The 15,549-nt window shown below is 41.5% G+C and overlaps 1 protein-coding gene across 1 annotated transcript in view; it reads right to left on the bottom strand.

Moving 5' to 3' along the window:
• Positions 1-11,282: 11,282 nt before the first annotated feature.
• Positions 11,283-15,549, bottom strand: part of CHD1L (chromodomain helicase DNA binding protein 1 like) — a 44,965-nt gene continuing 40,698 nt past the window's right edge. The window contains exons 20-23 of the mRNA XM_063106225.1: positions 15,139-15,209; positions 13,339-13,453; positions 12,539-12,647; positions 11,283-11,594 (exon numbers count right to left, since the gene is read on the bottom strand). Coding sequence (XP_062962295.1) covers positions 11,519-11,594; positions 12,539-12,647; positions 13,339-13,453; positions 15,139-15,209 — 371 coding nt within the window. The 3' untranslated portion in view covers positions 11,283-11,518. The remainder of the gene's footprint in view (positions 11,595-12,538; positions 12,648-13,338; positions 13,454-15,138; positions 15,210-15,549) is intronic.

Raw genomic sequence — 15,549 nt, 5'->3', positions numbered from 1 at the left:
TTAGTAAAATATTGACTGTAGGAGTGAGGTATATAGATTTTATGTTAGGCTATGCCCATCGATTCCTATTTTGAGTATTTTTAAAAATTGGAAATGATTATTGAAGTTTGTTAAAGTCTTTCTCCCCTTAGATATATTAATATAGACAGTTACCTCAATTTATGATATATATATATAGTTATAGTTGTAGGTAAAAAACGTTAATGACAACTACATTGTCTTATACCATTTATCAGCATGAAGTAACCTTCTTTGATGCTTTGTCTTCAATTCTATCTTGTCTAAAGTTAACGTTTGCCAATCCTGATATCTTGCTATTAGCACTGGCATATATTTTCTGTACATTATTATTATAAGAGCAGTCGTTTGTCATCTAATACACTGTTGTGTGGCACCTGTGCAATTCTTCCTTGTTGCAAACCCAAATGCTCGTTGGCTTCCTTTCAAGTATTTGCAAAGCATATTACACTTCTGGGGTGGAATCTATGGGAGAGCCACATATTCCTTTTTCAGTGATACCCAGGGACTCACACATGTATAAATGGATGAAACAGCCTTGAGAAAGAGTTTAGAATGTGAGGAAAGGGGGACCTGGGAATGAGCCCTTAGGTACTCCAACATTTAATTCCTGGATATAAGGGGCTTAGAATAGGAAGAATGGGTAAGATATAATATTAAATAAGAGGAAAATTCAATAGCTGAAAATTTTCTAAAATTTTTAAGATATGTGTGACTCATCTCCTCGTATCTCTGGCTCAGATATCTCTTCTGAACTCCAAGCCTATATACTCGGCTGCCTACTTGACACCTCAACTGGATATTTCAAAGGCACCTCAAATTTACATGCCCCAAATCGATCAGTTTCTTCCCACTTCCCACTCTCCCAAAGAAAATAAATAATTCAGTTATGTAAGCCCACGACTTAAGCATTATCTTTGCTATTTCTCCTATACCCCCCAAACTGAATCTGACATCAAGATCTAACAACTTAACTTCTCAAGTACTTGTTGAATCTGTTCACTTTTCTCCATCTCCATCATCACTGTACTTAAGACCATCATTATATTTCACCTGGACAATCATAAGAGCCTTTCTAATTTCCTTGTATTGACTCTAGCTCCCCTCCATTTTGATGGCAAAATAGTAGCCAGAGTAGTCTTTTCTTTTTTATTTATTTATTTATTTTTAACTTTTATTTTGTTGATATACATTGTGGTTGATTATTGTTGCCCCTTACCAACACCTCCTTAGCTCCTCCCTCTCCTCCCTCTCCTCCCTCTCCTCCCTCCCACCCAACAATGTCCTTTCTGTTTGCTTGTCGCATCAACTTCAAATAATTGTAGTTGTTATATCTTCTTCCCCCCCCCCAGTTTTTTTTTTTTGTGTGTGTGTGTGTCTGTGTGAATTTATATATTAATTTTTAGCTCTCACCAGTAAGTGAGAACATGTGGTATTTCTCTTTCTGTGCCTGACTCGTTTCACTTAATATAATCCTATCAAGGTCCATCCATGTTGTTGCAAATGGCAGTATTTCATTCGTTTTTATAGCTGAGTAGTATTCCATTGTGTAGATGTACCACATTTTCTGTATCCATTCATCTCATGATGGACATTTGGGCTGGTTCCACCTCTTGGCTATTGTAAAGAGTGCTGCGATGAACATTGGGGAACAGGTATACTTTTGACTTGATGATTTCCATTCCTCTGGGTATATTCCCAACAGTGGGATAGCTGGGTCATATGGTAGATCTATCTGCAATTGTTTGAGGAACCTCCATACCAATTCCATAGAGGCTGCACCATTTTGCAGTCCCACCAACAATGTATGAGAGTTCCTTTTTCTCCGCAGCCTCGCCAGCATTTATCGTTCATAGTCTTTTGGATTTTAGCCATCCTAACTGGGGTTAGATGGTATCTCAATGTGGTTTAGATTTGCATTTCCCGGATGCTGAGTGATGTTGAGCATTTTTTCATATGTCTGTTGGCCATTTGTATATCTTTCCTAGAGAAATGCCGACTTAGCTCTTTTGCCCATTTTTTAATTGGGTTGCTTGTTTTTTTCTTGTAAAGTTGTTTGAGTTCCTTATATATTCTGGATATTAATCCTTTGTCGGATGTATATTTTGCAAATATTTTCTCCCACTCTGTTGGTTGTCTTTTAACTCTTTTGTTTCTTTTGCTGTGCAGAAGCTTTTTAGTTTGATATAATCCCATTTGTTTATTTTTCCTTTGGTTGCCCGTGCTTTTGGGGTCGTATTCATGAAGTCTGTGTCCAGGGCTATTTCCTGAAGTGTTTCTCCTATGTTTTCTTTAAGAAGTTTTATTGTTTCAGGGTGTATATTTAAATCCTTAATCCATTTTGAGTTGATTTTACTATATGGTGAGAGGTATGGATCTAGTTTCATTCTCCTGCATATGGATATCTAGTTATCCCAGCACCATTTACTGAAGAGGCAGTCCCTTCCCCAGTGAATAGGCGTGGTGCCTTGGTCAAAGATGAGATGGCAGTAAGTGTGTGGGTTGATTTCTGGATTCTGTATTCTATCCCATTGATCAGTGTGTCTGTTTTTATGCCAGTACCATACTGTTTTGGTTATTGTTCTTTGTAGTATAGCTTAAAGTCAGGTAGTGTTATGCCTCCCGCTTTATTTTTTTTGCTCAGCATTGCTTTGGCTACGCGTGGTCTTTTATTATTCCATATAAATGTCTGGATAGTTCTTTCCATTTCTGAGAAAAATGTCTTTGGAATTTTGATGGGGATTGCATTGAATTTGTATATCACTTTGGGTAGTATGGACATTTTCACTATGTTGATTCTTCCAATCCAAGAGCATGGAATATCTTTCCATCTTCTTGTATCCTCTCTAATTTCTCTCAGCAGTGGTTTGTAGTTCTCATTATGGAGATTTTTCACATCCTTGGTTAACTCAATTCCTAAGTATTTTATTTTTGGGGTGGCTATTGTAAATGGGCAGGCTTTCTTGATTTCTCGTTCTGCATGTTCACTATTGGATAAAAGAAATGCTACTGATTTTTGTGTGTTGATTTTGTATCCTGCTACTGTGCTGAAATCATTTATCAATTCCAACAGTTTTTTTGTAGAGGTTTTAGGCTGTTCGATATATAGGATCATGTCATCTGCAAACAGGGACAGTTTGACTTCATCTTTTCCAATCTGGATGCCCTTTATTTCCTCCTCTTCTCTGACTGCTCTGGCTAATACTTCCAACACTATGTTGAATAGGAGTGGTGAGAGTGGGCATCCTTGTCTAGTTCCTGTTCTTAAAGAAAAAGCTTTCAGCTTTTCCCCATTTAGGATGATATTGGCAGTGGGTTTGTCATATATGGCTTTAATTATGTTGAGATACTTTCCCTCTATACCTAACTTATAGAGAGTCTCTGTCATGAATGAGTGTTGAATTTTATCAAATGCTTTTTCAGCATCTATAGAGATGATCATATGGTCCTTGTGTTTGAGTTTATTAATATGGTGTATCACATTTATTGATTTTCATATGTTGAACCAACCTTGCATCCCTGGGATGAATCCCACTTGATCGTGGTGAATAATTTTACGTATGTGTTACTGTAGTCTGTTTGCTAGTATTTTAGTGAGGATTTTTGCATCTATATTCATCAAGGATATCGGCCTGTAGTTTTCTTTTTTGGTTATATCTTTACCTGGTTTTGGTATCAGGATGATGTTTGCTTCATAGAATGAGTTTGGGAGATTTGCGTCCGTTTCAATCTTTTGGAATAGTTTGTAAAGAATCGGTGTCAATTCCTCTTTGAATGTTTGGTAAAATTCTGCTGTGAATCCATCTGGTCCTGGGCTTTTCTTTGTTGGGAGCCTTCTGATAACAGCTTCAATCTCCTTTATTGTTATTGGTCTGTTCAAATTTTCTACGTCTTCATGGTTGTTTTGGGAGCTTGTGTGTGTCCAGAAATTTATCCATTTCCTCCAGATTTTCAAATTTGTTGGCGTATAGTTGTTTATAGTAGTCTCGAATGATTCCTTGTATTTCAGATGAATCAGTTGTAATATCGCCTTTTTCATTTCTAATTTTTGTTATTTGAATCTTCTCTCTTCTTTTTTTTATTAGCCATGCTAATGGGTTGTCAATTTTATTTAACTTTTCAAAAAACCAACTTTTTGATTCATTGATCTTTTGTATTGTTTTTTGGGTTTCAATTTCATTAAGTTCTGCTCTGATCTTAATGATTTCTTTCCATCTTCTAACTTTAGGTTTGGATTGTTCTTTTTTTTTCTAGATCTTTAAGGTGAAGTCTTAGGTTGTTCACTTGCCATCTTTCCATTCTTCTGAGGTGAGCATTTAATGCAATAAATTTCCCCCTTAATACTGCTTTTGCAGTATCCCACAGGTTTTGGTATGATGTATCATTATTTTCATTAGTTTCAATAAATTTTTTGATTCTCTGCTTGATTTCTTCTTGGACCCATATGTCATTAAGTAGAATGCTGTTTAATTTCCATGTGTTTGTATAGTTTCCAGAGTTTCGTTTGTTATTAATTTCTAGTTTTAATCCATTGTGGTCTGAGAAAATACATGGGATAATTCCAGTTTTTTTGAATTTATTGAGACTTGATTTGTGACCTAATATGTGATCTATCCTGGAGAATGATCCATGTGCTGATGAGAAGAATGAATATTCTGAGGTTGTTGGATGGAATGTTCTGTAGATATCTGCCAATTCCAATTGGTCTAGAGTCTTGTTTAGATCTTGTGTTTCTCTACTAACTCTTTGCCTAGATGATCTAATGTTGACAGTGGGGTGTTCAGGTCCCCTTCTATTATGGTATTGGTGTCTATTTCCTTCTTTAGGTCTAATAGAGTTTATTTTATAAATCTGGCTCCTCCAACATTGGGTGCGTACATTTCTATGATTGCTATGTCTTCTTGATGGATCAGTCCTTTTATCATTAAGTAGTGTCCCTCATTGTCTCTTTTTATGGTTTTTAGTTTAAAGTCTATTTTGTCAGATATAAGAATAGCTACTCCAGCTCGTTTTTCTTTTCTGTTTGCCTGGTAAATCTTTTTCCATCCTTTCACTCTTAGTCTATGTGAATCTTTATGGGTGAGGTGGGTCTCTTGTAGGCAGCATATAGTTGGGTCCTGCTTTTTGATCCAGTCAGCCAGTCTGTGTCTTTTGATTGGGGAATTTAAGCCTTTTACATTAAGAGTTGTTATTGAAAGGTGTTGATTTATTCCTAGCATTTTCTTGGTTGTTTGGTTGTCTTAGGTGTCTTTTGTTCCTTGCTTTCTGATTTACTATTTGGTTTCTGTGTTTGTTGGTTCCTTAGGTTGTAGATAGTGTTTTTGTTTGTTTGTTTTCTCTTCATGAATGCCATTTTTATTATACTAGTGTGTTTTGATTTTTCTTGGGTTTTTATGGCAGTGGTAGTTATTTTTCAGGAACCAAACCCAGTACTCCCTTGAGGATTTCTTGTAAGGGTGGTCGTGTGGTAGTGAACTCCAGCAGTTTTTGTTTGTCTGAGAAATATACTATTTGCCCTTCATTTCAGAAGGATAGCCTTGCAGGGTAGAGTATTCTTGGCTGGCAATCTTTGTCTGTTAGTATTTTGAAAATATCATCCCATTCCTTTCTAGCTTTTAGGGTTTGTGATGAAAAGTCTGATGTTAGGCTAATTGGGGCTCCCTTATAGGTGATTTGACGCTTCTCTCTTCCAGCTTTTAAGATTCTCTCTTTGTCTCTGAGTTTTGTCAACTCGACTATAACATGTCTTGGAGAAGACCTTTTTGGGTTGAATACGTTTGGAGACCCTTGAGCTTCCTGGACCTGAAGATCTGTGATTTTTCCTATACCTGGGAAGATTTCTGCCACTATTTTGTTGAATGTGTTTCCAATGCAATCTCCTTTTTCCTCCCCTTCTGGGATACCCATGACTCGGATATTGGAGCACTTAAGGTTGTCTGATATCTCTCTCAGATTTTCTTCAATGTCTTTGATTATTTTTTCTTTCTTTTTTTGTCTGCTTGTGTTATTTCAAACAGCCCATCTTCAAGTTCAGAGGTTCTCTCTTCAACTTCCACAAGCCTGCTGGTTAAACTCTCTGTTGTGTTTTTTATTTTGCTGAATAGCTTCTTCAGTTCAGCAAGTTCTGCTACTTTTTTTTTCAGGACCTTGATTTCCTTGTACGTTTCCTCTTTCAGGTCCTGTATACTTTTCCTCCTTTCATCATGATGTCTAGCTGAGTTTTCTTGTATCTCATTCAGTTTCCTTAGAATTATCACTCGAAATTCCTTGTCAGTCATTTCAAGGGCTTCTTGTTCTATAGGATCTAGAGTTTGAGATTTATTAACTTTTGGTGGTGTACTTTCTTGATTTTTTGTATTTCTGGTATCTTTTTTTTGATGTTTATTCATTGTGGCAGGGGTTTTCATCACAGTCCACTGGTTTGAGACTATTGACTAACTAAGATGTTGCTGTGGTTGCCAATTTGGTATGGCTACCTCCGTGACTGCTCAGTTGGCCTCTAGTGCCTTGTGTGTGTGGTTGCCTCGGGTCTTGGGCCTCTTTGGGGAGCCACCTCTCTGGTCAGCTTGGACTCTGCTGGGCTGCTGGATCACGGGGCGGTACCGCAGGGTGTGTGGTCTCTGCTGAGCTTCCAACTCCCGTGCAGGACTTCTACCTGTTCCGTACGCTCTGGTCCGGGCTGTTGGATCACGTAGTGGCGACCCCACAGGGTGTGTGGTTTCTGTCGAGTCTCTGCCTCCCTAGCCGGACATCTCCCCGCTCTGTGCGCACTGGGCTGGCCTGTGACGTGTCTTCTGCAGCCCTCGTCTATCAGCTGGGCCTTCAAGACCCTGCTTGGCACCACCTCGCCCAGGTAGTCTACCAGGTTTCTGCTAGGCCCAGACAGCTAATTGCTCTGGGTGCCTTTGTAGCACTGTGTACATCTTTCTCGGGACTTATCACCTTCCTCCTGGTATCGCGGTTATTTGTGTACTTGTCTTATCTCCCACACCAGAGCGTGAGCTCCTCGGGGGAGGAGCGTGCAGCACACAGTTCACCTTTGAATCCCCCCAGCGCGGATGAGTCTGGTGCCCGCCCACAGTCAGCTCTCCGGCAGGTTCAAGCAAACTCGGGAACACACTATTCCTAAGCAGAAATCGGTTACGCGTTTCTCCGAACTGGTGGCCGCAGAGATGGTACCTGCCTCCCGGTAACAGGAAGTTTACCAGGGGCTGGAGCCCAGGGTGCGGTGGAGTGACAGTCGGCCCCGCCCGTACTTCCTTGCCCTCCCGACGCTGGCCGGGGACGCCCCACGCCACCAGCCCTACCAGAGAACCGCGGAAGGATTGGGTGGCCAGCCTGCAGGCCCCGGGAAGCCCTGTGCTGGGGCAAGCAAGTGGGAAGGCTCAGTGAGGAGCTCAGTTGGGCGAGGAGGACAGGCTTGGCCAAGCCGGGCCAGAGCCACCACCACCTGAGAAAATGGAGGCAGTCCTGGGGCCAGTGAGTGGCCCGGTGGGGCAGGCAGAAGCCGGGAGGGCATCCGCCCCCCGAGTAGGGCCGGGCCGGGGGTCACTCACAGGGCTGTGCCAGGTCAGGTGGCTCCCTCTCTGCCTCTGTGTTGTCAGCGTCCCTGTTCTCGGCCGCCGCCGCCTTGGGCTGCTCACTTGGTCCCGTGGCTCAGGCGCTCCCAGTAATCTTCTTTTATGCCAGCCTGAAACCTCGAATCCTGAATAGGGCAGCTGGCCGCCCCAGCCTCCAGGATCCTGGCAGCGTCAACAGCAGCCCCGGCACTGTGTTCCCTGTTTAGAGACTCGCTTTTGCAGCTAAGAAACAGTTCTTTTCCTGCTCCATACTTCAAAGCTGTTGCCTGTAAATGAGGCAGCCTCTCCTGCCAAGGGCAAAGTGGCAGTCAGCCCCCACGACCGGCCACCAGCAGCGGTCCTCCCTTAAGGGACGGCAAGAGGAAGGTCCACAAGTTTCCCGACTGCCTAAGGCCCAGTGGCCGCCTTTTCCACCTCAGCTACTCCGCGCCAACCGCCATCTTAGGATCTGCCTGAGGAGACTGATTTCTAAGCAAAGTGTTGAAAGTATGGCATACATTTTCCTTGATCCCGTTTGTTGTTCTCCATCTGTCTGCTATACTATGAATTGACTCTCCCTCCAATTCCTCTTCAAGGTACTCCTTCTTTCGCACCAAACTGACCAGCCCCGCCAGAGTAGTATTTTCAAAATAAAGTCTGAAAGTTTCAGTGGCTTCTCATTGCTTTTACTGTAAGACCAAATCCTCAAAATGGCTTTTATTTTGTTTTCATGAACTGCACGTTCTAAGCAATCTGAACCAAAAGTAGGACATTCTAGTTCCTGCTAACATGTCAAATTAACATGGGCTCCTTCCTCCAAAATCAGCCCAGGAGGAACTAAAAACAGAAGCATGGAATTTAAGAAGTAATACCAGAAACACGAAAAATCTCGGGGCAGGGTCCTGAGATATGGGGGCTCTGGGCCTCAAGCCCCACCCATGCCCACAACCAGGCAAGCAAGGGAGCCAGCCACCCAGGGTCTTGAGACAGGAGCCAAGGGCCAGCAATCTTTGTTTCCTAAAATGACATCTCAGTTCAACTTTGCATGATAGCTAGTGTCATTTCCTATCATATTCTGGCATTTGTTTGGTTAGCCATGTATTTTCAGTGTGGTTGAGTCTTTGCCTTAATGTCATTGGTATTTTAGTGAGAAGTTGGGAGAAGCTTGAAAGGGCTGTTGCTAGTCAGACACCATAAAAATGACAAGCTGTTTCTTATATTCTCAAGTTTTATATTTAAATACTTAAGCCATCTGGAGTTTATGATACACAGTGGAAGTCTAATACTTTTCCCAAAACTGATAGCCACTTATTCCCATACCATTTCAATTCAACAAATATCTGAGTGCCTACTAATTGCTTTGTGTAATATAAAAAATAAATGAGAAATAATCTTTCTCAAAGACCTTAGCATCTAGGCAAGGGTTAAGTAAATATACCAATGAGTGTAACAGAAGGTGCAACAAAGCATGTGCTGTAAACCCATGGTCATTTGGTAGCACAGAGAGATTATTTTGGTGGGAATGTAGTAAATGCCTTTTTCTGGATTCTTAAAGAAGCCTAGATTTGATAGGGGATGACAGGGGCTGGGGAAGGGGCTTAGTGGAGTCAGGGAGAAGCACTAGCACAAGCCAAGGACCTAGTGAGAAACTGCAGATGTCTCTGGGAAATGAGGCAGATTATGGTAGAAGTTAAGTAATGCTAGAGTGACTTTATACTTCAGTTTAGTAGACAGAAAAATACAGAAAACACATTGGCCTAGAGATGGTTTAGGGCTCTCAAATGGCTGATTCAAGCTATATTTGAAGAGGGCTAATTAATAGAATGTAGTTTAGATTAATGGGCAAAAAATAAAAGAGAAGTTGAGTTGAAGGCTTGTTACAGGGTAAAAGAAAGTTTATTCAAAGTCAAATATGAGATTGAACATACAGAAAAATTTCAATAGTCTTAAGTTCCTCACTGTCTCAATAAGCAAGAGTTTTTATGCTGATGTTTAGGACGCAAGCTAGTCCACAGAAGCTCATCAGTGAATAAAATCTCATATTGTCCTCTTGGCCCCCTCCTTAGAGGGGACAGCTAGATGGCATCAACAGTGTGCAGAAGAAACAGAACAAACCTTTGGGATAAATGGAGTAGGCAGCTTCTCTCATTCTTCCTTCCCAGAGGATGACACCTCTCTGATGGGGAAGAGTGAAGGGATTACAAAAGACAGGAAAGATTTCCAGAGATGCAGTAGGGCTGTGCTTCTGACTCTGAAGAGTTAAGAGAGGTGGGTAGGCAAGGCAGGGGGCTACCACTGAGAGGTGACTCCACGTTAGACGGAGAATGAATTACCTGTGTTTTCTGATCTCCTCCTGTGTTGTCTGCCCAGCTCACCGGGAGACAGAGCTTCATGGCCCAAAGCCTCCATCCAGAGGAAAATCCCATATGGCTGGAGCACAGTAGACAGTGGAGGGTAGAAAAGAAGCCTCTCTCCCCCCCAAAAAGAACTGTGCCCCTGAAAAGGTCAGCTATGCTCCCTTTGGGAGTGGGTTCCCTACTATGATGCTTCTCTCAGATGTTCAAACATCCCCAGCTAGCCCTGTGCACTCCGCTGTCAGAAATGAATACAGCTGTCCAGGAGGACCCACAGCTTTTGCACAGAGCTTAATCAAGTTTCTTTGTATTTGCTAATATCCCATCTATTTGTACTTTGGCTGCTTCTGAAAGGCACAACTTACCTGTGCATTATGTGAGGTTTCACTATAGTCTCCCTGTTTGTAGTTCCAATTCTGCTTCTAGCTGAAGGAGAGACTCAAGATGCAGATCAGGATGTTAAAGTTGTTATAATAACTTATGCATTAAGGGCTGGCAGGAAGAGTAGTAGACGGTAGGGAGATAAAATCAATGCAGGGAGTTTTAGGAGAAAAAAATTAAGGAATCAAGAATTTAGGGTCTAAGAGGTCTTCAGCACGGATGCTAAATTGTTGAAGGGTGAATCTGTAGAGAGGGCATCAAATGGAACAGTAAAACCCAGTGCTAAAGGTACCAACCTCCGTAGAAGGCCAAGTCCCTGGCTCTGAGCCCCCCAGTAGCCAGGCTTCCCTGCTTCAAGGACCCAGGGCAGAGGCTGCTGAAGCCTCTACAGCACCATGGGTTCTGAAGGCCTCAAAGCAGCAGAAATTAGGCTGGTTGGATAGTCATCCAAGACTGAGATTTCACACACAAAAGTGTGAAAAGCTATGAGTTACACAGTATTCCCCACATGACTCCTCCTCCGGCAGTTCTTGGTCCCCTGCCCTCCCCAATACCACCAGCCATTCTGTGCTGGCTTTGTGCCATCTTCTTAATTCCCTTATTTCTTGAAGCTAAACTGGATTTGGTGGGTAGGAAAGGAGATCCTCTGGTTTTTCTGAAGTCACATTTGACAGGCCTCTAAACCAGTGTTTTCTTCCAGATCCTGATGCTGAGCAGTGCAGATAGAAGGGCAGGAGGCGCTGCACTTGCCTGGATCAAGAATCTCACTTCTTGGCCTCTGCCCCCAAGGCCTGTCTTCTCAACTGAGAAGGCTGAAGGTGCTTCCATCTCCCAGAGCCGCTCTGTTCCGTTACCTTTCATATCTCCTTAATCCATACAGACTTTCCCTCTGTAAAGAAACCAGCCTGGTGGAGGGGAAGAAAACTAGATACAGGGAAAAGAAAGCAATACCACTATTAGAGGTAGAAAATTTATTATGCAAATAGCTGTGTAAACTGAGGCCAAAGGGCTTCCCCAAATGAGTTGTGCGTCCCTGTACTGCAGGTACCGGAGTAACACATTCAGGAAAATAAAGTTAGAATTCAGAAAATAGACCATCTCAGAGGCCCACCAGATTCCTCTTTGAAATACTCTATATATCAGTAGCCCTGGGCAAACGTCTTATTAGCTAGTTGCTGAAGACTGGATCTGATGCTGGGCCACTGGTTAAGGCCCCATTTGTCTTGAGAAGGAGGAGGACTGTGGATGAAGGACAGCACTCTTGCTTCTAGGAAAGTAATATCTGACAAGGATGATCAAGGAAGATATATTTTATCACTCTAAAATCAACTTTAACTAAACTATTAATTCTCTAGTTGAGGAATTATTGAAATAACCACTCCAGAGGTAGTATACCTTAATTCCCTTTCACCATATCATAAATACTTCCAATATTGTTAGTTCTAAGTATTACCGTTGTTATCTGATGTACTAAAACCTTTCTGATACTGCTTGAATTGTGCAAGCCTGTAAAACATGCCTTTTCTACTAAGATTTTGTAGTGATGTAAAAATATCTTGAAGACCATCACTGAGTGAATTAATTTCAGTAAATATCTAAGAAAAAAGGTGAAGTTTCTGTATGATTATAGCACTAGGGGGTCAATTCAGCTTCTTCTAATGATTTTGAATTCAGTATAATAGTTCAAACAATGCTAACTTAATATAGCAAGGAGGTCATTAGAAGAAAATACTACTCTAGCTAACGTAGATTAGAACTTACTGGTCAAAATGAATTCCACACTGCCTTTCAAGAATGTATCAAAGTTCAGAAATAAAATAGTTCACCTATTTGTTTGCTTAGTTGTTTATTTTAGTGAACAGAGTGAAGTTTTTAGAATTAGGCCTTGGTCCACAAACTGGAAGGATCTCTAGAGAAGTGATGATGTGAACAAGATATAATATGTTTCCAAACGGCAACTGTTCAATTAACTCCTCCCTTTGTATATCTTTTAATCTATCTGCTGCCATCTGTGAATACGTGGGTGTATTTATCTCCTTGGCTGTATATTCATATATTGGATTCATACAAGTTAGAAAGTGCTTTTTGGTGTTTGTCTCATTGAAGAGGGACAGAGTGAAGAATGTGGCAAGGACAACCTGGCCTTGGGTTAAATAGTAATGCCACAAACGCAACAGTTTCTCTCTTGAGTGGGTAGAACATGCTATTAAGAGCACAAAAGGATACATGTAAGTTGGGATGCCTTTTGCAGCCAAATGTTTCCGAATAAGTCGCTCAGTACCATACCAATTAAAACCTTTCGTGGCGTGTCCGATGCGTGGAAGATGAACACTTGCTATTAAAAAGAAAAGTATAGATCATGATGTCTTTACTTAGCAAAAATTCATTGATCGGTATAAAATATACACAGGAGAAAATATTTATTGGCTGTCCCATTCAAAGCATATAATTACAATATCAAAAATATTCTGTGGAAGAATTGTAATAGGTAGAAAATATATTATTCCATTGAACACAGGACCCATGGGTTCTGGAAATAAGTAGGTACAAAGGAAATAGAATATGACTGGTGAAGTCATAATTAAAATACACAGATTCTCTAACAAGCCAAACAATTCAACAAACTCTGAGAAACACAGGGTTTGGAAACAAACTAAACTTTTTTCAGTAGAGAACTATTTGTCATTGTAGACTGTGACTCTCCAAGGGGAGATATAATAAACCTCATTTCCCAACTGCACATGACCAAGTTACTTCATCTCTAGTCCTCTGCTTCCTCATCTGTAAAATTTGTGACAAAAAATACCCAGTGGATGGAGATGGTCCACACAGATAAAGAATAAAAAAGTGATCTGGAAAGGAAAAAGGGTCACACACATACAAGAAGATGTGGTTGTTACTTCTGTCGTTTATCTTTACCATGCATATTGAATGGGGTCTTGACATTTCCCACATTCCTCCAAAAGTCACATCACGTGCCTAGAAACAGAAATTCATCTATTTCTGAGCACGGGTGGAGAGCTTACCTTTCTTTTTCTTTGCTGCTATAAATATCTTCTTCAGGCCCTCTTCTAGGGCTGTCATCTTAATGCCAGACAGCACATTGGCACGATCACGGTGCTGAGCCACAATCAAAGCTAGCTGGGAAGAACCACCATTAAGTGATGTAACATGAGACGGTGACACTGTCAACTAAGTGACCTGCTCATGAAGGGGACACAGCCCTTTGCAGGTCACCTGGGCTTTGCTTCCATCTCTTTGCATGCTCTGCCTGATCAGCAGCGTCCTACTAAATGTGTGACTCCACGCCCATCACAATTGTTCTGTCTTATTTTGTGGTAACTTTACAGAGGCTTTTCTTCTTTTTAAGATACGTTAAAACCAGAGTCCAAAACATATACTTTCTAAATGCTCTCAAGGGTAAAGAAAGAATTTTTCAGAATTTTAGAAGTAAGAAGGATTGTATTCCAGGCCTGTAACCGATGCTTAAGTCAGCTGCACAGCCCGCAGGACAAGCAGTCATTCCATCTCTGTTCGAACAACTCCCATGAGGACAAAATGCCAAATGTGGCCCACCCTGTCCTAACCTAAGTGGGGTAGAGCTGGAGAGTGTCAAGGGAGCTTCTGGGACTAATATCACTACAGTCACACCAGAGACATGCTGTTCTTCTCACTGTAAACAGTTTTCTTGATTCAGTGGGTTCTTAGCTTCTTAGGTATAGACATTGTGGTGTTCTAATTTTTTTTCTAGCATTTTAGAAATTACTGAATGAATGACTAAACAAACAGAAATCACTCTGCTGTTAGCCACACAGACTGCCAACCTCAAGACAATGAGCCTTTTTTTCAGCCTGGTTTCTAAATTTCTTCTTTTCTAAGTCAATAATATTTCACTCAAAATTTGGATATGAGTTCAGGCCCTGAAGAAAGTAACGTAGGTGTGATAAATAAAATTCATTACAGGGATTCCAAATGACAGGCAATGAGACATACTTAAGATGCAAAAGGAGGATTCTGATGTGGGCAGAGGAAATATGGATTGGTTCTTCTCCTCTGCTTATGGCTGGCTAAAAAACACAATGTTACAGAACTTTTTATATAAGAAATGAGGATACCCTCAGAGTTTTGAGCCATGTTTGCTTATTCATTCAGTAAATGTTTACTGTACATTTCCTATGAACTAGTACTGTGTGGGGTACTGAGGATAAAAAGACAAAATAAGCATCCCCCTGCTGAGGAGGGGCCGGCCATCTGGGCGGGTGGAGGGAACAAGGAAGTAGAGGACAGAGCTCCAGGGACTGACAGATGGAGGGGAGAGAGGACGTGCACTGGAGGGGGTGGCCCCAGCTGCTTGTTATGGGCTGAACTGTATTCCCCCAAACTCATATATTGAAGCCTGCACCCTCAAAATGAAGGTCTTTAAAAAGGTAATGAAGTTAAAATGAGGTTGTTAGGGTGGGGCCTAATCCAATCTGGTGTCCTTAGAAGAGAAATTTGGACACACCGAAAGACACAAGGGATGTGCAGGCAGAGAGGAAAGACCATACAAGGACACAGCGAGAATGTGGCCATCTACAAGCTGAGGAGAGAAGCCCCAGGAGACACCAAACCTGCTGACACCTTGATCTTGGACTTCTAGCCTCCAGAACTGTGAGGAAATAAATTTCTGTTGTTTGTGCCACCCAGTATGTGTTACTGTATATGGCAGCCCCAGCAAACGAATATACTACCGTAGAGGCCAATGGGGGCAGGAGAGGTTTCCAGAGAAGCTGATGTATGTGAGCCAGAGTTTAGTTCTGCTATCAGATGTAGTTTTTTTCACTTACCAAATCTTGCCCTTTGTTTCTCGACTCTTTATCATCAATAGGAAATAAAAGGACACCTCCCAAACTCAAGTCTGCGGTAAAATAAAAAAGCAATACAAAGAACATTAAGTTCACTTAGGGCTGAGACCACTGAAGGGTCTAATCTGAATCCTCCTTATACAATGCCTTTCCCAAATCCAATTAGGTTCTGAACCCCACCTTCCTTCAGAATCCTTCATAGTAGCCCTTTCTCACTCTCCTGCCTTCAGTCACCACCTTGGCCAGGTACTCTCCTGCTTCACTCCTGAATTTTTGTGATCTCTTAACTCAGTGCTCCTCAAACGTTACCAACAAGGTACTCCTGTAGAAATCGAAGAGTGAACAAAACCCAGAGGAATGTGGGGGGCTGCAGGGAGAAGCATTATGAGCTTG

The sequence above is a fragment of the Cynocephalus volans genome, chromosome 8 (assembly GCF_027409185.1).
Source record: "Cynocephalus volans isolate mCynVol1 chromosome 8, mCynVol1.pri, whole genome shotgun sequence".
Classification (NCBI taxonomy): domain Eukaryota; kingdom Metazoa; phylum Chordata; class Mammalia; order Dermoptera; family Cynocephalidae; genus Cynocephalus; species Cynocephalus volans.
Note: the sequence above shows the minus strand (reverse complement) of the source record. Positions and strands in the feature narration are given on the sequence as shown.